Source organism: Mytilus trossulus, chromosome 12, assembly GCF_036588685.1.
Source record: "Mytilus trossulus isolate FHL-02 chromosome 12, PNRI_Mtr1.1.1.hap1, whole genome shotgun sequence".
NCBI classification, from domain to species: Eukaryota; Metazoa; Mollusca; class Bivalvia; order Mytilida; family Mytilidae; genus Mytilus; species Mytilus trossulus.
The window spans coordinates 58,764,001-58,788,174 of NC_086384.1; the positions used below are offsets into that span (position 1 = coordinate 58,764,001).

General features: G+C 33.1%; 1 protein-coding gene across 1 annotated transcript; it reads right to left on the reverse strand.

The window, feature by feature from the left end:
• Positions 1 to 895: 895 nt before the first annotated feature.
• On the reverse strand, positions 896 to 22,750 carry LOC134692637 (uncharacterized). Its single transcript, XM_063553095.1, has 3 exons — positions 21,836 to 22,750; positions 8,498 to 8,555; positions 896 to 1,734 (listed from the first exon to the last, which is right to left on the reverse strand). The coding sequence occupies exons 1-3, from the start codon at positions 22,748 to 22,750 to the stop codon at positions 896 to 898; spliced, it is 1,812 nt and encodes a 603-aa protein (XP_063409165.1).
• Positions 22,751 to 24,174: the final 1,424 nt, after the last annotated feature.

The window sequence follows — 24,174 nt, forward strand, 5'->3', positions numbered from 1 at the left end:
TTATATATAATGAGGCCATTAGTTTTTTCGATTGAATTCTTTTACAGTGTCATTTCGGGTCCTTTTATAGCTGACTATGCGGTATGGGCTTTGCTCATTGTTGAAGGCCTTACGGTGACCTATAAGTGTTAATTTCTTTGACATTTTGGTTCTTGTGGAGAGTTTTCTCATTAGCAATCATACATCATCCTCTTTTTTATATATACTTCCCTATTTTCTAAATATGAACACTCGAATTCACTCAAAACATGTCATACAGTTTAATATAAATAGAACTTCTAATAGCGTATATAATAGTGGCAAATATGTCATTCCTATTCAGTACGAGAACAAATGGGCAGTCTATATTGAATGCAAGTCTTCCAGGATAAAAACCGATAACCAGTCAATGAGACAGCAACCAAACTACACGATACTATTATTAATCTGTTTCGATTTTATTTAAAAACAACTCATTCGTATCAAATATTTTTTTCGAATACCAAAATTAATTCTGACGCATATGACTTAAATAAAAATGTTTTCTTAAACAATATATAAATGGTTTAAAAAGATATCATGCACTATAATTTGAACTATGTTTTCTTCTTCCAACATTACACAGTTAGTGGATGTGTATCAAAGAACAACACATCTGTACAGCATTTAATTTACTTTACATTCCCATATAAAGTTGATTTGTTGTCACACATAAAGCGTTGAACACACCAAACATCTACATAACAAATGTGTTAATATTGTCTTTTACCTAAACAAAGAAGATCATGATAATCAATAAGTTAGATAGATAGTAAAGAAAAAACAAAAATATGTACAAGTTATATTGAATGATTAAATCAACAAACAGATCAGAGACAAAATGAACTCATTGTCGGAAAGAGTTATTCATGTTAATCTATGTTGCTTTCCTTTTCACGTCAAAAAGAAAAACATGTCCGTCATATCTATTACTAACAAGCAGAATATGTTCTTTTTTGTCATAATAAATTCCTGACGGCGTATCCAATCCATCTGATTTAGTAAGAAGTTCTCTATGATATTTCCCATCATCTGATACAACTACATGTACTACAATGTCTTTCATATAATCAGTCACATAAAAATTCCCCTCATCATCTGTTGTCACACGAACTAAATCTTGAAATTCATCCTTTTTAAACTTCCACATTACTTTTCCATCTAACGAGCAGCAGTATATTGATGTTTTGTCTATAAAGACCAACCTGTCTCTGTCTACTGTAATGTCGTGGATATAGTCTGAAGGTACCGGTATAGTACGTATTACTTCACCTGTCAGGTCCATCACATGTATTATACTCTCATTAACAATAACAATGTACAGGTTATTATCATTATATGATATTCCGTAGCAGTTACCACTGGTGTTGATTGTACTGGTGACAGAACGTGTAGATATGTTTATTATCAGTATGGTATTGTAAACACTACATGAGACTGCTACAGTGTTACTATCTATCTCTGTTATAGAACGTGGTGAATAGGACAGAGACATGTGATGTTTATCAGTACCGTCTGAATTGCAAATAATAAGTCGTTTATTACTACAGTCGGTAAACACTAATGTATTGCCTATTTTGATACAGCTAGTCATGTTCAGATCTTCATTCTCATGCGTCTTGATATTTATCTGTTTACTCAAACTGACAGAAACAGGAAGATTGGTTTTGACAGATGCTTGATCCTGGTTGAATTTCTCTTTATTTGGTTCATTTTCTGAAATAAATAATCAAGTATCAAATTGGTTATTTCAACAAGCGGTTACCTTATTTATAATGCAGTTTACAAAAAAAAATACCACTAAAAAGGATTTAATTTATAATTCAGTTTACCACTAAAAGTGACTGAATGTTGTAACATTTCTTATGTTTTGCAAACTATATAATTTAAGTAACATTTCACGACCTCAAATTTTCTCTAAGATGTTATCGATTTATGTTGTTTTTTTTCACTTACAAGATTGAAAACTCATTTAACTTTTATATCAAGCTCCGAATTATCAGACCACACAATATAAATTAAGAAAAATGAAAAATTGATATAAAGGTAAGATATTAAAATACAGTTCCATTATCTATTATATAGTCTAACAGTGGGAAGATATATCTGGTTCATGCTACCTTTAAATCATGCGCAAGACAAAAGATAAATCTATTCATAGGCTACATTACACTAATCACGGATTTTGGGGTTCCTCCTTTATAAAGTTTACACAGACGTGTCGCTGGATCCCTGTTTCGTATGTCTCATATATCCATGGGTTGTAGTTTTAAAACGGTAAAAGTAAACTGGACAACAATTTTGATCTTTCGGTTAGATATGTTTAAATATGCTGTGCTTGCTTTTAAATAAATAACTTCAATATATGAATAGAGGCGTTTTTGAAATCCCAGCTGCAGTTATCCAAATGTTTAAACACCTGGTCCTAATTGCCATAAACTTTATAAAGCATTTACTGTTTTTGTACAGTTATCCAAATGTTTAAACACCTGGTACACCTGGTCATAATTGCCATAAACCTTATAAAGCATTTATTGTTTTTGTACAGAGAAAATACGAATTCAATGTTTTCTGTTCATCTTTTGTTTACCCACAGCTCTAAAATGGTAGAGGTAGTTGGAGAAAACTTGTCAAAATTCCTAAAGTAGAAACACATCAGCGATGTTGTTTTACAATATAAATTTGAATTGTCTCGTTCTTCAGTATTTACATTTTAAATGCATTCTCAGTAATTTCTCGTCTTGAAAATGAATGAAATATTTGCCACTGAACGTAAAGCAAACAATAATGAAACAATCTATCGTTTATGAGCTTACACTTCAGACAACGGTTTCTCTGCCTATTGTAGTAATCTTGTTTAATGAAAGATTTATCATGAACACAGCTTTATTTTTATGAGCGAGCGGAAACATGAATATAATGTCAAGTTATAGCTAAGCACAGGATGTCTTTTGGTTACATAAAAGAGCAGGTTTTGCAAGGGGGCTCCATGTCTAACCAAGATAGAATCGGTTCAAATCTCTCCGTTTAACATATTGGAGCGCTTATATTTGGCTTCAATGGTATGTTCGGTTTTGTAGGATGTATAAATACGCATCCACGTCCAACCAAATTTTGGACGCAAAATATATTGACTCCTGAAGGAAAATTGACACACTTTCTGCAGTTGTATATTAAAACGGTTTCGGGGATCAATATATCTAATTTGAAGCACTTCTTTTGACTCTGTAACATGTGTTTTTATGTCTTTCAAACTCACTGAATACACCGCCTTTTATACTTCTCGAAAACTATTGGATTAGTTCCAAAATTGTGCCCTTTCGTGTGCTTATGTAATCAATTAATCTTTGTCATTAAATCTTGTGTTATGTAGTAATACCTAATTGATATCATCTATGCCTATTTTCGGATGAATGGAATGTTTAATTACGCAATTCTGTAAAGGAGAGTCAGACCCGTAGCCAGGAATTTCCAAGGGGGGGTTCATTGGACTCGTGAACTCGACTTTAACAGTCACACTTTGAACAAAACGTTGACTTTATCAGTGCTTATTTGATTTCGAGAGGGAGGGTCGTCCGAACCCTCCTGGCTACGGGTATGAGAGTATCAAGTTATCGATAAAGAAAAATCGGAAACCTCTTTGAGTCTAAATTTCTGCCTATCTCCAACACACCTTTATTTCATGAAATAATTGCCACTTAACGTTAAGCTAGTACTAATTGAGGAATCAATCATATTTCTTTAAATTGATTGTTTGTTGCTAACCATCCAGTTGCAAATGATTTCTGCATGTACTTGACGATATCAGTTGACAGTAAATATGGGTAATTCCGGGATAGAAGTCTCGTAAATTTTGACTGCAATTGATTGTGAATTGGAAAGTGACTGAATATATTGATGTGCAATAGGCAATTTTCTTACCCCGGTTAAGAGGTATTGCAAAGGTTCTAAGTAAAGAAAATATGGCATTCACGCCATGAGACATCGGATTCAACATTCAACGTACGTGGCTGTGTACTTGTACATCACTCTCAACCAAGGGGATATCCCGGTTTCTGCCGAGGTTGTATCGGCAGTCGCGGTCGGAAGGGGAACCTTAGTTTATTAGTTGTTGCACCATTGACCAACGTCGAATTTAAAACATAACTATTTTTAAATCATGACAGTTCTGAAGCACCGCATAATGAGCTTGGGCTTTACCAGGAGTATTGGTGTCAGCCGAGTGCAAGTAAAATAAAAAATAACACTTTTGGCTTTACTATTATTTCCTAATCCTTATATCAGCTCTTCAATTTTTAGTATAATATTGTGGACTAACGACAAGGAGAATCACTGAAAAACAATGTTTATTGCCAAAATGCATTTGGTGCAATAAAACAATACCGTTAAAGCTGTTGTTATCAAGGAATGTAATACTATGTTTGACCGTAAGCTTTAGTATTGTTTTAAGTCCAGCAGATAGGTGAATAATTGTGCACGTTGTGTTAAAAGCATAAAATTCGGTAGAAACCTAGTTTGGACCATTCTAAATAAATTTAGATATGGAGGCAAGCTGGATTTTATTCACTTACCGTTTTATCATCAAAATGGCGGACATGCATTTGATAACTGATAAAGGATTATTTAATTCTCAATACTGGTAGCCAAAATTTGCTTTGTAGACGATAATATTATTGCGTGCTCGTGGTTTAACATAATGTATCATTTCTTTGAAAACCTCGAGGTAGTGTATTCCAAAAATGTCACTTCCGGTAAATGACAAAAAACGTAATTTAAGGTCAAAATACATATGTTTAAAAATAAATATGTAATGTCAAAAAAAGGTTGAATTACATTGTCCTTCTCTGGTATATTTGTTCGATCAGAATAACGAATCGTTCGATTAATGGCATAATAGTGATTCCGACATTCAAGGTACTCGTCTGGTCTCTCATAACGGCGGATGCTTAAGTGACACTATTCAATGCAATCCATGTATCCCATGCTCTTTAATCTTTTAACCAGCGATCGATTCCACAATGTCGAATCCAGTAAATGCATGGAAAACAGGCAATGCATATGCTTTTTCTTGTTCTAAAAAGTTAGCAATCTCATGAATTCAAATGTATCTGAAGTCCTAAAGCAACCCATATGTCAGCTGCATTTGTCGCATGAAAGCAGTACTACTTCATCGGTATCAACTGTAGCAATAATTTTCTTCCCAAAAATGTGTTCATCCATCAGTTTATGTGACAGAAAACTGAAAATGCTCTAATTTGTTTTTATCTACACACATGGGAAGCTCTACCAGTATCGTGGTTAGCATGTCTTTGAACACGTTTCCTTGTGCCGTCAATCTTTATAGTGTCTACAATAGTTACTTCTTCTGTAGATGTGGTCAATGGTTCTAAACACTTCGTAAGTAATCAGACTGAATGCCGGTAGATGGATGTGATTTTGCTGTTCAAAGAACTCGTTCAAGTTTCCTCTTAGATAAATTTACATACTGCTATCGTCCAACTACTTCTATTCAACGAACGCCGAATAGTATCAACAACTGCCGAGGGAGGTATATCTTTAACTATTATACAGAACAAGCAGTTCAAGAAATTGATTTCCTAAGTCTTCTTCTAAAGAGGCTACATCATGGATAAACGACATTTGAACACTTAGTTTCTGCTCATGATGAGTTATGTCCTCATCATAAAGAAATCAATCTCTGTGACTGTCCCTCTTGTATCTTTTGCCCCTTTTCTTAAACTCTTTAGCAAGGCTTGCCATATCCAGTCAAGCTATCATCTATCGTCGTAGGGCAAATGCGTCTTCTGTTAACAGTGCCTCCATCTGACTTAACAACATATTTATTTTGTTCATGCGTATAGACAATAGCTATTACTAAAAAAAAATTGTCTGACTGAACTTTTATTCCTAGGTGCATATGTAAGGGGGTTACTTTAGATGCATGATGACGGATCTTTGGAGAGTTACAGATTCGTTTGTAGCTTTTGAATATTAGCATCTGACCAATCGTTAGTGTTTTTCCTGAGAATAAGAGTCGGTTGTTATATGTACCAATAAACATGTGGCTGCGAATGATTTTTACTGCTTTATTAATCTGCATTTAGTTTGAGTCAAAGTCATCATTACCTGCTTTCTGAAGAAAGTGTCCTTTATCATCTTTGAAATTAATTTTCTGACCCTTGTTGTCATTCCTGAACATCAGGTAAATAAGCAAGTATTATATATAAGAAGTTGTTGTATGAGTGCCATTTAGACAACTCTCCATCCAAGTCAAACATGTGAAAGCTCTCTCACAGGCAAACAACCCATAACTGTGTATTATTTTATCTTGTACTATCACTCTGTCTTCAATGTCAACACCTAGATTCCTTATTTACCTAGAATAAACCTGACATCTTGAAAACTGGTGCTAAATCTTCCTCAGGTATGGAATCTTTAATGTAACTGATGAATTCAGCTAATGCGATTCCATGGCTTATTCGTATGTCTCTTCCTTATTCAGTCTCGACTTTTGATGCCTTTTGATATAGATTAGCAAGACAAGGATATTTTGTTTCTTTAACAATTAGGTCCCCAGCACTGATCGTCTCTAATAAAGTTGTATCTTGAAGCTTAAGTACACTTGACAAACAGGGATAACAACATTACTTGTTGTTTCTCTGTGAATGTTTTTTATCTGGTCTATACGAACCACAAAAGAAACATGCACATTCTTTCATTGCTATTTCACATGGATAGCTGATGCGGGTGAGTTTCCAGCTCCGATTGGCTGTTTTTTTTTACATCTGTACCCTTGTTATGCCCTTTTTTTTTTTATCTCTCTTTGGTTTTGTTGAATTAAGATGGCAGGTGTTATGCCATGTGGCATTGTTTTTGTACATACTATGTGGAAGCCCACTGCCATCACATTTTGTATTCAGATTGGTCGTAGACAGTAAACATGGACGTTCTTTGCATTTTACGAGATTTTCCGCAAAATTTACATATTTGGTACCAAAACTGAAACACTTTGCATCTATTCGTCTGTTATATTATGACCAACTATACAGTTCAAATTGAGAATGGACATGGGGAATATGTCAAAATGACAACTCTCGAACAGAGAGCAGACAACAGCTGAAGTCCACCAATGGGTGTTAAATGCAGCGAGAAATTCTCGCACTAGGAGGTGGTCCTCAGCTGGCCCCTATATACATTTGTTTACTATAGTTCAGTGAAATTGGACGTCACACTAAACCCCAAAACATATAAATAAACTAAAATAAAGTCCAGTCAGCGGACAATACCCGAAGGTAACCAATGGGTGTTCAATGCAGCGAGAAATTCCCACACCCGGAGGTGGTCCTCAGCTGGCCCCTATATAAAATTGTATTCTTCAGTGAAAACGGACGTCACACTAAAAACAAAACATAGAAATGAACTAAAATAAAGTCCAGTCAACCTCTTTATCATTTGGGAAGATCTTCCTGGTCTTTGATCATCTGATGTCTCATTAAGTTTAAATCTTCAAGAGCTCATCTTTGAACTGTTTTTGAGACTCTTGAACTATAACGTGTATGTCTATCTTTATTACAAAAAGTGAAACATTATTATTCACCACAAATGAATTTTAACGATCTCCAAAGAAAATAAATGCATGAATTTATTACACCCTTCTTCAAACTTTTTTGCAAATTAGTCGACTTCTTTTATGCTTGAATTTTAACACGAAATTTCGAACGGAAGTTGACCAAACGTTACCAAATGTTGCTTCAACTTTATAAACAACACTGAAAAACATTTTATTTTATTCAGATCAAATTAAAACATCAGTTCTTAGACTTGTAGTTTAAACTAAAAATTGTGAAAGATAATTAAAAAAGTTGAAATTTAAACATACATCCGCCATTTCGGATTTTACCGGAAGTTAACTATATTTCCAGCCTTAATTTTAATGCGCAGTATGTCAACAAATAGTCTATTTTAGATTTTGTTATTAATCATGATAAAATATATAGAAGAAAGATATGTTGGTACTTATTATAAACATGCGCATTTGCCAAATTGGTAAAGCTGTGGTATTTGCATATACAAAAACATTATTGTTATAAGTTTACACGTTTTGCTATTGCTGGGGCCAAATAACACCATCCACCAAACCTCACTTAAATGTATGTCTTGATTATTCCTGTGTTAATTGTCTTCTTACTTAACATCACGATAAATCTGACAGTAAACGTATGTGTAAACAATAATCAAAAGAGATATATTTGTGGAAAACGCATTAACTTGAAAAACTTTTATAGTCATCAATCAAACTAATTCTTGTAAGTCTGAATAAAGGAACGCCATCCTTCCTAGTTGTTCCCTGGATATAAAGTAGAATATTCGAAAGACAAGACTATTGAGTTATAACACCATTTATACATGTTGTAGTAACAAACAAAAAACGATTAGACGATAAAGGTTCAAATGGAGAATATTTAAATATTCATACTACCTGGATTTTGGTCATCTTGTGTAGTGTTGATTTTCGCTTTGTCGGGAATCTCTTTAAGCTGAAAACAAAATAAAAGAAGTTTAATTGAATACTAAAAAGTTATAATTACAATATAGCTTTACTATTCATAATGTTTTACTGAACATCTAACAAGTATGATTATTAGGGAGGTTATGCAAAATTAAAACTGTAAGGTATCTTATAGAACTACATGTAGACTTGTTGCCAATATAGTTCCTGCATCCGTATGCTTTACTGTTTTGGTGATCAGTCAGTAGTCAGTAATCCGTCACTGACAAGTTAAGTTCATATCACCAATCTGTCAAACTTATAATGTGAAGACTGGCTGATCGGTGTTTTTGGATTGAACTTTACTTATTACTGCCTCTGGATTGATACGTCTGCTGGTGGACTTTATGACCACGATTAAAGCATGACCCTAGTAGCAAGTATTTTGATGCTTACATGAACACGAATATTGTAAAAATTTAAATTGCTGTTATACAATTACGGAATAATTTTAAATCAAGGAATGTATCTCACTAGCTATATAAAGTGCTTTGCTATGGCCAGTTTTTGCTTCACTATTGTTTTTTTTTTTTGTATTTAATTTTTTTAGTCCCCTTTTTGCGTTTGTATAGGATTTTAAAATTCCAAATTGTTTAGCATTAAATATCAATGAACACTCGTTTATATCTAAATGCGATTCTGGTGTAGTAAAATGAGTATGTTTATGTTATTAGTAAGCCCTGGATCTATACTTTTCCTGGTATCATTTGCCTAGTTCAGGCATAGAAATTCTGATATTAACTGATATTGTCTCATTGAAGTTGCGTTTAACAATTTTGAAATATTTTTATGGAATATCATCCTAATGCATAGCTCCTTGTCCGAGTTTAACTGTACATTTGAGCCTTTTTGGTTTCATCAGCTGTTACACTTTTGTCTTCGATTTTTGATTATCAAATATAAATTAGTCTCCAGCATCATTGATTGTCGAAATGCAGAATTGGTATAGTTAAATTGGTGCTGTTAACAATCTTTACCGGTTTTATAATCTTTGAATTTTGTATTTTCGTACTAAATTCTAATGATTCTTTTTAAATTTATTCTATGACCATGCATAAAGGTTTTTTTGTGTTTTTTTTTTTTATCTAATCAGACTAGTAAAACCCCGTCGCATGTGTTGTGCGCCACGACCAAATGCTGAAAATGTTAATACTGTGTACGACCTTCACACGGTAGAAATTTTACTTCGCTATTTATATTTGATTTCTTTTAAGTCGATCAGAGATCAATTTTTTTTTTTTAATTTTTTATCTGTTTTTTTTTCTTCTGATTTTTTTAATCACCGTACAGTAAGTTGAACTTTGTTTTTTCCTTCTAAATTTTAAAATCCATGCCACTATTTTGGAAAGTTACATCATTGTCAATCAAATAAATGTATACCTGTCGTACTCGTGGTCAACTGTCGGTATAGACAATAATAAATATTTGTTAAAAAGGTCTATTAAAGTATATTTTTACAAATTTTACATTTGGGCGGGGGATGTTATATACCTATATTTGGTATTTTTGGTTACCAGAAATGTAGGACATAATTTGGCCTCTTTGTGCTATTTTATGGGACTATATACTTTTTTAATCTTTGTCGGCGGCGAACACTGTAGTCTGTCGTATACGTGCTTGATAAAATGGCTGTAAAATTAAATTTAGATATCGAAATTCAAAAGCTTGACTTCAATCTTAAAGTCCCCCCCCCCCCCCCAACCCCCCCCCCCCCCAACCCCAGACAACAAAAAGCATTGATGTTCAAGACATTACTTTTAGAGTGTGTTATGGGTGTGCCATTCTGGAGGTGTGTCCAGATTAGGAGAAGTTATAATTACAGATAATGCTTTTTTGAAAACGTTGTAAAGGAATATTGTTTAGCAAAACAAATGGTGCAAATTGCGGATTGACAAGGGGAATAAACGTGTATTGGCAATTGTTATTTTAATATTGAATTTCAGTGTGCAATATACCCATAATAAAACGAACATGAATTAATGACAGTTGATCTGAACTGATATATACATAGTTAATTTTCTGGCTTTTAATGACTAATCCTGACCTAGAAAAGTCTGTAATTCTTTATCTCATTTAAACCAATAACTGTTGCTGATTCTCAGCCGCATCATAACGTAACCAATCAAATATCATTAATTATTTCTTGATAGCGTGTATGTCTACTGAAACTAATAGCTCCGCACCGTGATGCGAAGCAATAAGCAAAAATGAAAGACAAAGATACAAAAAAATGACCGTAGCACAATGGCACAACGGCGGGATGTATAAAACCGAGCCCCGTCAAGAGAATATTACTAAAAATAGATATTAAAATTGTTATAACCAAAACCATAATCATAATTATTTTCATTATTATTAAAAATACCATTTAAAACATATATTATGCTTGTTAAGTTTAGCTAGTTGGACTTGACATCTGAAAATGAACTTTTGAAAGTCTTGAATTTTGATTTGTGTACTTCAAAGCACAATACGACAGTTGAGAAAAATGGCACCGAGACCAGACTTGGGGTAATTGTAATTGTAATCATTAATCAGCTGTAATTGATTACAATTTTTCAATTAATCATTGTAGTCATTAATCAGCCAAAAATCTGATTACATGTCATTTGATTTAATCAATTACTTTCCCAAATACCCTGTTATCATGATAACTTTTTGATAACATTCTGATTACAATGAAAAAAATCTTAAACTGTGTTTGTGGGCAATAAATAAACCTTTTTGTTATTCTTATTTGATAAATATTGAACATGTTAAAATAGGTTTGTTTACTTTATAAATCATGTTAATTGATTTGTATACTTCAGTAAAAAAAACCTTTTAAACTTTGAATTTTCGAAAAACTAAGGATTTTCATATCCCAGGAATAGATTACCTTAGCCGTATTTGGCACCACTTTTCGGAATTTAAGATCGTCAATGCTCTTCAACTTCGTACTTGTTTGGCTTTATAAATATTTTGATATGAGCGTCACTGATGAGTCTTATGTAGACGAAACGCGCGTCTGGCGTACTAAACTATAATCCTGGTACCTTTGATAACTATTTACAGAAGAAGAGACATACTACAATTATATGTCTCTAGCCTAAGTAAAAGATATTGTTCATATATTCACAATTTTAAGATATAAATACATGTATATATTTGATAATATTTAAGTAAAACCTTTCTTTAACCCTGAATTATAATCTTTTGTTCATATTGTGATTTTTGTCAACTTTGAATAGACAGGTAGGAATATAATTAAGGCTTGTTTTTATTGCAATTACCAATTGAGTATAGCTGCAGGATAATATATGATAAGAGATCAATCAAAAATGTGAAAATGTTTCTAATCAGCTCAAACTAAATTAGAAGTTGGACAAATATCTTGTTTAAAATAAGCAAATTTTGGTATGTATTTGGACTGGACATATGTAATGCACTGGTTTTAGTAATTGTTAATGTTTACAATTTGATCATGTTGATTACAGCTTTCAATTAACATTTAACATAGTTTTTAACCAGGGGTCCGTTGTTCAATTAATTTTAATCAGTCGTTAAAAGTTAATCGGATGATTAGTAAATGCAATGATTAAATTTCGTTGTTCAACTTATTTTAATCATTGTATTTACTAATCATGCGATTAATTTTTAATCATACGGTTAAGTTTGGGTAGTTAGCAAGTGTTTCCCACAATGCATTGTAAATCAGGGCCTCTATAACTTCCCTGTTTGCATTAAATCCTAACATTCTTCTTTTAAACAGTTTTTGGGTACCGATAATTATTGAATAAATATCTTATAACATGTTCATATTTTTTTATGATATCATATTCATATTTGAGTTTTGTTTCCTGTTCATAATGAAATGTTCTTAAATGGAAAAATAATTTCAGTGAAAAGTCAAGTAATTCCCTGAGAATATGTGGCATTGCCAATTTGTTTGGTCCCTGTTTACCATGAAATGGTTATGGGTACATTTTGAAAATAATCAAAATTTGCATTTCACTTTAATATTTTTATCATGCAACATTTGGTTGTTCTATAAACTCAGAAAGATCCAGAAATAATGTCAGTGATCTGAAATTTCTTCGGTCCTCAATAAGAATGCATCCGATTCATGGCCGTGATTTTCATGATTTAATTTACCCCGGTTTTCCACATACAGATGGGTGCACTCCTAACCTGTACAGCAAGTTAACTTGATAACCAGTCATTTGGACTGGTCAAATTTAACCTGTGACCAAATATAGGACTGCTCTGACCAGTCCTAGGACCAAAATCTAGTTAACTTGAAAAGCGGACTTGGTCCTAGGACTGTTTTTATGTCTGCCAAAAAGTTAACTTGGAAACAGGTCCGCTATTGATATAAGTTAACTTCGAACCAGTCCTGTCATAAGTTAACATAAGTTAACTTCGGAACCAGTCCTGTCATAAAGTTAACATAAGTTAACTTGGAAACCGGTCCTGCCACAAAGTTAACTTCTGCTTGGACAAATCCGATCAAAACCAGACCTGTTCCCAAGTTAACTTTTGACTGGTCTGCTCTACACTAAGTTAACTTGTAACCAGGACCGCTCTTCGTTGATTTAACATCGAAACATCGAAAATAAAGTAATTTGAAAATTAATACTTCCGTTTTATGAACAGGATTAAATACAAATATTTGAAAATAAGTACGCACAGAACGTAACACAAATTTATCTGTGATCTGACAATCTATCTATTATAAAAACGATATCGGTTACAATGATAACAGGCACTGAATAAATATATATATATTCCGAGATCAAAATCAATCATATTATGTATATTTTTTAAAAGAAGTATATTTGATGTTAGGTGTATACGTCCTTGTTAGTTATACATCCTTGAACTATGCAGCCACAATCAGCAATAGTTTAATTCATTTAAATAATGACTACAAATTTTTGCTCGCCTTAATTAAGGGTGCCAGCATGTCCTCTTTTTATTCAAAATACTGATACTAACAAAATTTCAGTAGTTTTGATGCCTCCAGTTGACCTGTACAACAAAATTATTTGACCGCATCCACCAAAACTGACCATATATGCACTTTAATTTGTAAATCTATATACCCGCATAGTAAATAAGCCATATTTTTTATGTCAGGATTCAATGTATAATACAATCATGACAATGGACAGCAAAATTGCAATATAATAACAAAAAAGTTTTGTTCGCATAAATTTAGGATACCAGCATGTCCTCATTTTATTCAAAATATTGATACGTAACAAAATTTCAGTAGTTTTGATACCTCCAGCTGACGTGTACAACAAAATTATTTGACCGCATTACAAAAACTGACCATATGTGAACTTTAAATTGTAAATCTATATACCAGCATAGTAAATCAGCCTTATTTTTCATGTCAGGATTCAATGTATAATACAATCATGACAATGAACAGCAATATTGCAATATAATAACAAAAAAGTTTTGTTCACATAAATTTAGGATACCAGCATGTCCTCTTTTTACTTAAAATACTGATACGTAACAAAATTTCAGTAGTTTTAATACCACCAGCTGACGTGTACAACAAAATTATTTGACCGCATTACCAAAACTGACCATATGTGAACTTTAAATTGAAAATCTATATACCAGCATAGTAAATCAGTCTTATTTTTAATGTCAGGATTCAATGTATAATACAATCATGACAATGGACAGCAATATTGCAATATAAAGACAACAAATTTTTGTTCGTCTAAATTAAGGGTGCCAGAATGTCCTTTTTTTTACTTAAAATACTGATACGTAACAAAATTTCAGTAGTTTTGATGCCTCCAGTTGACTTGTACAACACAATTATTTGACCGCATCCACCAAAACTGACCATATATGCACTTTAATTTGTAAATCTATATACCCGCATAGTAAATCAGCCATATTTTTATGTCAGGATTCAATGTATAATACAATCATGACAATGGACAGCAATTTGCAATATAATAACAACAATTTTTTTGTTCACATCAATTTAGGATACCAGCATGTCCTCATTTTATTCAAAATATTGATACGTAACAAAATTTCAGTAGTTTTGATACCTCCAGTCATGCCAGTTGACTTGTACAACAACATTATTTGACCGCATTACCAAAACTGACCATATATGCACTTTAATTTGTAAATCTATATACCTGCATAGTAAATCAGCCATATTTTTTATGTCAGGATTCAATGTATAATACAATCATGACAATGGACAGCAAAATTGCAATATAATAACAAAAAAGTTTTGTTCGCATAAATTTAGGATACCAGCATGTCCTCATTTTATTCAAAATATTGATACGTAACAAAATTTCAGTAGTTTTGATACCTCCAGCTGACGTGTACAACAAAATTATTTGACCGCATTACAAAAACTGACCATATGTGAACTTTAAATTGTAAATCTATATACCAGCATAGTAAATCAGCCTTATTTTTCATGTCAGGATTCAATGTATAATACAATCATGACAATGAACAGCAATATTGCAATATAATAACAAAAAAGTTTTGTTCGCATAAATTTAGGATACCAGCATGTCCTCTTTTTACTTAAAATACTGATACGTAACAAAATTTCAGTAGTTTTAATACCACCAGCTGACGTGTACAACAAAATTATTTGACCGCATTACCAAAACTGACCATATGTGAACTTTAAATTGAAAATCTATATACCAGCATAGTAAATCAGTCTTATTTTTAATGTCAGGATTCAATGTATAATACAATCATGACAATGGACAGCAATATTGCAATATAAAGACAACAAATTTTTGTTCGTCTAAATTAAGGGTACCAGAATGTCCTTTTTTTTACTTAAAATACTGATACGTAACAAAATTTCAGTAGTTTTGATGCCTCCAGTTGACTTGTACAACACAATTATTTGACCGCATCCACCAAAACTGACCATATATGCACTTTAATTTGTAAATCTATATACCCGCATAGTAAATCAGCCATATTTTTATGTCAGGATTCAATGTATAATACAATCATGACAATGGACAGCAATTTGCAATATAATAACAACAAATTTTTGTTCACATCAATTTAGGATACCAGCATGTCCTCATTTTATTCAAAATATTGATACGTAACAAAATTTCAGTAGTTTTGATACCTCCAGTCATGCCAGTTGACTTGTACAACAACATTATTTGACCGCATTACCAAAACTGACCATATGTGCACTTTAATTTGAAAATCTATATACCCAGACAGTAAATCAGTCATTTTTTTATGTCAGGATTTAATGTATAATACAATCATGACAATGGACAGCAATATTGCAATATAATAACAACAAATTTTTGTTCGCATAAATTTAGGATACCAGCATGTCCTCATTTTGATCAAAACATTGATACGTAACAAAATTTCAGTAGTTTTGATACCTCCAGTTGACTTGTACAACAAAATTATTTGACCGCATCCACCAAAACTGACCATATATGCACTTTAATTTGTAAATCTATATACCCGCATAGTAAATCAGCCATATTTTTATGTCAGGATTCAATGTATAATACAATCATGACAATGGACAGCAATATTGCAATATAATAACCACAAATTTTTGTTCGCATAAATTTAGGATACCAGCATGTCTTCATTTTATTCAAAATATTGATACGTAACACAATTTCAGTAGTTTTGATACCTCCAGTTGACTTGTACAACAAAATTATTTGACCGCATCCACCAAAACTGACCATATGTGCACTTTAATTTGTAAATCTATATACCCGCATAGTTAATCAGCCATATTTTTTTATGCCAGAATCAATGTATAATACAATCATGACAATGGACAGCAATATTGCAATATAATAACAACAAATTTTTGTTCGCATAAATTTAAGATACCAGCATGTCCTCATTTTATTTAAAATATTGATACGTAACAAAATTTCAGTAGTTTTGATACCTCCAGTTGACTTTTACAACAAAATTATTTGACCGCATTACCAAAACTGACCATTTGTGCAATTAATTTGTAAATCTATATACACCATGACTTACCCGCATAGTATTAATCAGCCATATTTTTTATGTCAGGAATCAATGTATAATATAATCATGACAATGGACAGCAATATTGCAATTTAATAACAACAAATTTTTGTTCGCATAAATTTAGGATACCAGCGTGTCCTCCTTTTATTCAAAATATTGATACGTAACAAAATTTCAGTAGTTTTAATACCTTATGCTGACTTGAAAAACAAAACTATTTGACCAAAACTGATCATATGTGCACTTTTATTTGCAAATCTATATACCCGCATAGTATTCTCAGATCCGGACATCCTGGCATTTACATTTGTCAGGAGGTGATGAAATCCGGAATCCTCTAGATTTTTCATCTATTTGAAGGGGATAACTGATTATTTATATTGCCTATTATTTTTTAACCAGAGGTTATAGTATGTTAAAAATCAAAATGGAGATAGTATATAGTGTCTTTAACATTATTAAAAGAGTAAAATTACTATATTCAACTGGTTATGATATATATCAATTAAATTAATTTGCAATAAGTCTATGGAAAATCTAGAGGAATCTTATCCGCATCACCTATCAACATTGTTTACATAACAAAAATGCTAATCATTGATTGGTCAGTTACATGTTGTGATGTCACTGCAGATCTGAGAATTGTACCGAGCGCCTTAATGTCTTCTCCTGGCACTCCTGTTCACATTTTAGTAGGACTGTAAATGTACACGTAATCAATAATATTGGAAAACTATTAATGCAAAAAATATTCTGAATAAATTGAGAATGTCAGAATTTCATCTCTTTATTCATAATAACAGTCACATGTTCATGATGGTGTACGTGTAAAACAAAACTATTATGCCACATCATCAAAGTACCAACGAATCCGTACCAACACTGACATGTCTGAATTCATTTGTACTATTTACAATGATTTTATAAAAAAAAGTATACGAGGTTCTCTTCTTGGAATCTATTGTGTCGGTTGATTGATTTTGTTTATAGTTAAACGTCAAGTGGAAACTATTTCATTAAAATGCGCATTGAGTATAATTTTAGGACGTCCCATATAAATATCGGCAATGACAAATCTGACGAATTTGACGAGATTGTTGATAGTTTTACCACACCGTATGCTTACGGACACTGTACAATTTCTGTTAGAATATTCTGCGGGAAATAGAAAAGTAAATCCAATGAAAACAAGTTGAATATCAATGAAATATCCATGCAAGTATAAATTTATGCATAAAGTAAAATTTAGGAAGGGACAGGTAAACAACGGGGAACGAAGTAACGTAGACAATGTTGCCGATATCCCGTGATATAAGAATATTGTTCCGATGCGTTGGATAACCTTTCTATCCGCCTTCTAAGAAAAAAAACTCTGCGTGATCGTATAGCCATTTTTTATTTATATAAGAATACATGTATATCAAATAAAAGAGACCATTTGTATAATATCTAGTAGAGTCTAGCGAGTAAATAATAAATGATATCTGTGGATAAACCATGCGAATGTTGTTTACATATTTTAATGAAAGCTCAAGTCTGATAAGAAAATTCTTATAACGAAAATCTGCCATAAGCAGACCTGTCCTCAGGTCTGGTCAATAGCAGACTTGTCCACAGGTCTGGTCAAAAGCAGACCTGTCCACAGGTCTGGTCAGGAGCAGACCTGTCCACAGGTCTGGTCTGAGGCAGACCTGTCCTCAGGACTGGTCAAAAGCAGACTTGTCCACAGGTCTGGTCTAGGGCAGACCTGTCCTCAGGACTGGTCAAAAGCAGACTTGTCCACAGGTCTGGTCTGGAGCAGACTTGCCGATAGGTCTGCAGCAGTCCTAAAAAAGCAGACCGTAGGTCTGGTCCACCGACGACAAAGTTAACTTGCTTGACTGCTTAAAAATTCTCAAGTTAACTTAGAAAGCAGTCAACAAGTTAACTCTAAGTTAACTTTTGTCAAGGTTAGGACCGCACCCATCTGTATCCAGATCATAATGATTTCTTTAAAAATCCTGTCAGTTATGTTGTTGATTTAGTACAACCTTCTTCACATGCTAAATGACGAAATAACATCTCCATTGACGCATTTCATCAAGTATGGCAAGCCAAGTTAACATTTAAGATAAGGTTTACGGATGGTGTAGATCGTACTATATTTAACAGAACTGAGATCGATTGTAGTTCCTACGGCACAAGGAGATACAGATGGACAATTACAAATATTCAATTGTGTAAGTGTAATAGCATAATGCACAGTCCGTCAAAGTTGTAATTCTATCAATCAATGTATCTGAGTTTTCAATATTTTTTTTAATTGCATTATTTGACAATACCCTGATGTTTAAATAGTCATAAAACTGAGGACTTCCTAGCATTCAAACTGTGGGAGGAGTTATCAATCCGGAAATGATATGCATTTTTTATTTAAGCATATACTCCAAAGATGACAAGTTCAACTATCTCCCAAAAGAGCAAATATTAATAAAAATCAAAACCCTGACCACATGCACACCTTGGATATATGTACAAATAGACAGCCAAGTTAAAACTTCCTAGAGTTCAAACTGTATGAGGAGTTATGTGGAATAACTATATACCAATATACCATAATGGGACGGAAAGATGAACGGACAAGGGACCCCCATCCCCCCATATAAAACATTCAATATTAACAAATGCCAGAGGCACACAAATGCGTTGGGGTTAAATAAGTTTTGAGTGATCTCAACCCTCCACCTTTACTTCTAGCCAATGTAGAATAAAGAACAACATAAATTACGCATAGTAAGACTCAGCTTAAAAGAAGTCTGAGTCCGAAGTCCGATAAGGTAACAAATACAACTAAACAAAATGACAATGATATGCCAGGGACACCCTCTCCATGTTCAAAATATACATGAAACATTAGTCACTGTACCTTGTCTGTTCTAGGAATTTTAACCTTGAGTATTTTTCTCCGCTACATGTCAAGAAATCTTTGCTCAAATCGCCTATGAACCCCTATTGCACCCATTAGAAGATAAACATTTGATTCCATTAAATGAAATTAATGACCTACATGTACGTGTCGTTAAGAACACGATCATAATATAACAAATGGTCAATATGTAAAATTATCCATGTAATTTTCTCTATTGGATTTTTGCATGCCCTTTATTGTTAATATCCAGACTTAACTAATCGATCAGATCGGTAATCGAACACTTATCGATCATATTCGATCAGTACTCGATTGATGAGTTGGAGTCATCGATCAGTAATCGATCAAACTCTCTCGGAAAATATTGACGCAATTTATACTTTATAACATAGGCGGATCCAGGGGAACCCTGGGGGGCCCGCCCCCCCCCCCTTTCGTGGGAAAAACTTGGTTGATTATATAAGGAATCATTGAAGCATGACTGGAGCGGGCCCCCTCTTAGGTCAGTCAGCGCCTGAAAATAGTAACTGAAATTCTCCCTCTTTCCCAACGGGGGTGAGTTGCTTCTTTTGAAATATTTCTGACACTCGAAAAATCAAATAAGATTTTCCAGATTCTTGATAACAGGTGCTTGAGTTTGTATATTACACGTCAGTTGAGAAATATGAGACATATCATTGACTCGTTCTTTTTTTTTACTTAATCACTAACATAAAACACTTGCGGTAGAACATTTTCATAATAAATAATTGGAGTGGAGGTTCAGGAGGGGGTATCTGGGGTCTGAACCCCTTTTTATTTGACAATCAAAGCCTTTGAAAGGAGACTGATATAGTTGGAACAACACTTTTAACTTAGGCACTATTGGAACACCCCACCCCTACCCTTTCCCCCAAATGGCTGGATCCGTCCATGATTTGGGTCCTCGTCAAACATAAGTTTTAATAATAAATGGGAAATAAATAATGTTTAAAAACTCCCGGGTAAAGGTAAAAACCGTGAGGTCCGAGCTATCTGTGGGACGAATTGACCCGTTAGAATTTACCTGCGTAAACTGTTAGGTCAAGGGCGCTACCAGAGAAATGTGCTATTATTTGAACTTCGACAAATGGGGAAATTAGCAAAGACTTGCTTCCAAAATCACCTATAGCCTGTACATTAATGCTATGGTAACATTTATTATTTATACAGCTGTTTTGCGTAATATTTTATTGAATGATTCCGCACAATAATGTGGCCGTCGTTGCAATTAACACCGTCACTGAGCAATAAAATACAAACGGAAATCTGCCGAAATGTGCAGTTTCATTCTGTAATCAAATGACCAATTAATGAGTGCGTCCGATCCTTCGCCCCATCTTGTCAAATCTCTTTCCAATTTATGTGCCAACTCAACTCCTAGCAAATATATTGTGTTTCTTTCAAATATTAAAGCTCTTTCATGGCTGAAATTTCTTTCCAGGGGCTAAATATATCTTAAACATCTCATATTTCGAGGATAAATTTTGTATTGGTACTGCAGCCATCTTGGATGCTTAAATCATATGATTAAAATTTAATACACCACAAAGTTTAACGACAGTTTTAGCCTTTTTAACGCAGCGTTAAAATTAACGACAAGTTGAACAACACACTAATCATATGATTAAATTTAATCGAATGATTAAGAAATTTTAACGACGCGTTAGCACTAACGACAAGTTGAACAACAGACCCCTGGTAACTTTGTTTCATCCATATTTTAACTTCAATAAGGAGCACCTTGACCTACATATAAAGTCTGGAAGAGATCAGAAGGTGAACAGCAAACTGTGTATGAAGCTATATTCAATTGAAGTCAATATTATTCAGAGATCAATGATGATAAAGTGTAATGGGTCATAACCAGTGACACAATGTTCATGCATGTATGTGGTGAACTTTTGTGGTTTATCAAATAGATGAAGTTTGAAGTTATCAGTTTATAATATATCAAACAAAATTGTTTCTACAAATTCTCTAGATATTTCAAACCACATCATTCAAAATGTTTTTTTTGTTTTGAATTTATTGTAATCAGATGCAATCATGATTACTTTGCTAATGTAATCATTCATTTAATCAGACACTTTCAGAAATGATGTAATCATTAATTGAATTTAATCGTACAATTGACAAAGTAATTGTAATTTAATCAATTACATTGAAAGTAATCGAACCAATCTCTGACCGCGACAATGATAAGATTATATACAATGGGTCCAGATTATATCTAACTATGAAAAGACTGTTTAGGAATCCAAATGATAATCTAACCAATTTATTATGATGCTGTTTTATAAACATACCTCATTCTTCATCCAAGGAGAATACATCTGTTTAGATTGATGCATTTGCTTATGCTGAATACAGAAACACTCATTCTCGCTTATCAAATTCTCATATTCAAAGGTGTCTTCATAATAATAGCCGTCACTGCATTTGAAATGGAGTTTAAAAGATATTTTCACTTTATATCTCTCTTTTATATCTTCAATTTGTTGTTTTACTTCTCTGTATATATCGCTACACATACTTCCTAACCCCTCCTGTTCTTCGGAAAATGACAAAACCTGAACAGCAATGGTATCAGTCGACATGGAAACCATAATCTTTGTACCTCCAGATTTATCAATGTCAAACAAACAGATACCACGGTTCAATGCAATACCTCCCTCTACTTTGCTAGGGTAGTAGTTTCTGATAAACCAGGCAGATATATGGTTGAAGAAAGAAGGTGGAAGAAATTCAAATTTAAAACAAAGCCAGGAAGTTCTTATACATTTTTCGTCCACAATGCCAATTTTTTGACATACTTCAACAAACGTGGAAGACGGCATCATGCTTGGCATTATGTAATAACTTGAGTTTTTTATTTTGACTATTATGTCCAGTTTTTCCATTATTTTGTGTAAATTATTTTTCTGGCCAGAAAACTGACTTCCATCTTTTGATTTGAAGAGTTCTGTAATTAACGACTCGCTTATTTTGCCTTGTCGTTTAAACAGTGTATAATCCTCAAGGTGATGCAATCTCCTGTCATCAACTCTATCTGAAACTAAACATCGGAAAGCATCTGCTAACCACTGAGGTCTTATTATGATTAAGTTCGGTATATTTTCAAAGAAAATAATGTTCCCTACATTATGCTGAAATCGCAGAAACAACAACAAATCCTTCTTTTCTAGAATATTGATATCAGGATGTTTAGCCAGATTTGACATTTCAGTAAAATTGATGAATTGTTTTCCATCATTCTTATTTAGTTCAATCAAATGTTCTAGAAGAATCCATTTTAACGGAAACGAATTGCCCCAATTATCCATTTTCCGTGCAGACTCGGAAATGGCTTTTCGCAACTTTTCAAACTCGTCATCGGTATCTTTGGTATTTGACAGATAAAACTTGTTGTGCAAGTGATGATATTTGCTTTGAAATCCAAGAATTTTGTCGATTTGATCATTAAGTTCCTTTTCTCTCTTCTTAAAATCTGCCTTTAGAAAATGAATGACAAAATCAACAGCTATCGTTTTGATACTTGGTCAATAAAGATTGCATTATGCACCTCCAATGTATATCGTCTTATTCAACTGTATCACTACTTATGAAATTATATAGATAACAAATAAACCTTCTGTAACGTACTATATGATATTGGTTTTGTTGTTGCTGAAGGCCTAATACTCTATTTTTTGTATTTGTTGTTGCATAGTCTTTATGAAATTATCTTATTGAGAATCATACTACGTCAACTAACATCAACCACAGAAGTTGCCTTCTGCGTACATTTATCGTTATCACTAGATCTTCCGCTGACCGGCTTAAACATGTAACAAAGCAGGGCGTTTGTTTGGATGAGCAGGATGTATAAACTAACGTTCAATCAGAATAGGGAATTGATGTTCAAAGACTCGTGCAGAGAAAACTTAACCCTTAAAATTGAGATGTGTTTTCCAATCCCCAAGATTGTTTTTATGTTGTAAAATAATATTTTCTGTACTATGCATTACATAAAAAAAAGACACATTCATTTAACTTTATAGTGAACTCTTTGAGGGGACCTCAAGTAGCATAAAGCATTTATAGCGAGGTAAAATGTATGTCACTGTCCAACTAACCATTAATTATCAGTCCCAAGTTATTGTGATCAATATACTCTATAGCAGAACAGAGTACTTTAATTAATTTAATTTTTTGTGTATGTGCATGATATAGTTGTCACCTGACGATAAACAGTCAGCAATTAATAGTGATTTTTTGTTTGATCGTAGTTTGATTAATCGGATAAAGCTTAAGCTATTGTTCACACTTTTTTTGTAGTGTTGAGCGTTCATAAACGAGGTTAAGACACATTCTATGTGTTTCAGCTTCAAAAACAAACATAAAACGGACTATGTGATAACAATTGCCATAATCCTGAATTGGTACAGGACAATTCAAAACAAATGGTTGAAAGAACGTAGTTGTATGTAATGTCATACCTCCCGCTTATATACCAGTATGAAAAATACCGCTAAAATGACAACGTTAAATATTACGTGGCAGGGATAAAGTACAAAAAAATGCAAGAATATTCCGAAAAGAAAATACATTAATAAATACTTTAATACAAGCCGTCCATATAAAAATGTAAGCCACATAATAACAA

What these genes read in the sequence shown, in the direction of transcription:
- LOC134692637 (XM_063553095.1), bottom strand. Translation starts at nt 22,750, where the DNA reads ATGTCAAATCTGGCTAAACATCCTGATATCAATATTCTAGAAAAGAAG. An exon ending in CTCCTTGGATGAAGAATGAG is followed by an intron (nt 8,556 to 21,835) that starts GTATGTTTATAA and finishes TTTTGTTTTCAG; the next exon opens with CTTAAAGAGATTCCCGACAA. An exon ending in ACAAGATGACCAAAATCCAG is followed by an intron (nt 1,735 to 8,497) that starts GTAGTATGAATA and finishes TATTTATTTCAG; the next exon opens with AAAATGAACCAAATAAAGAG.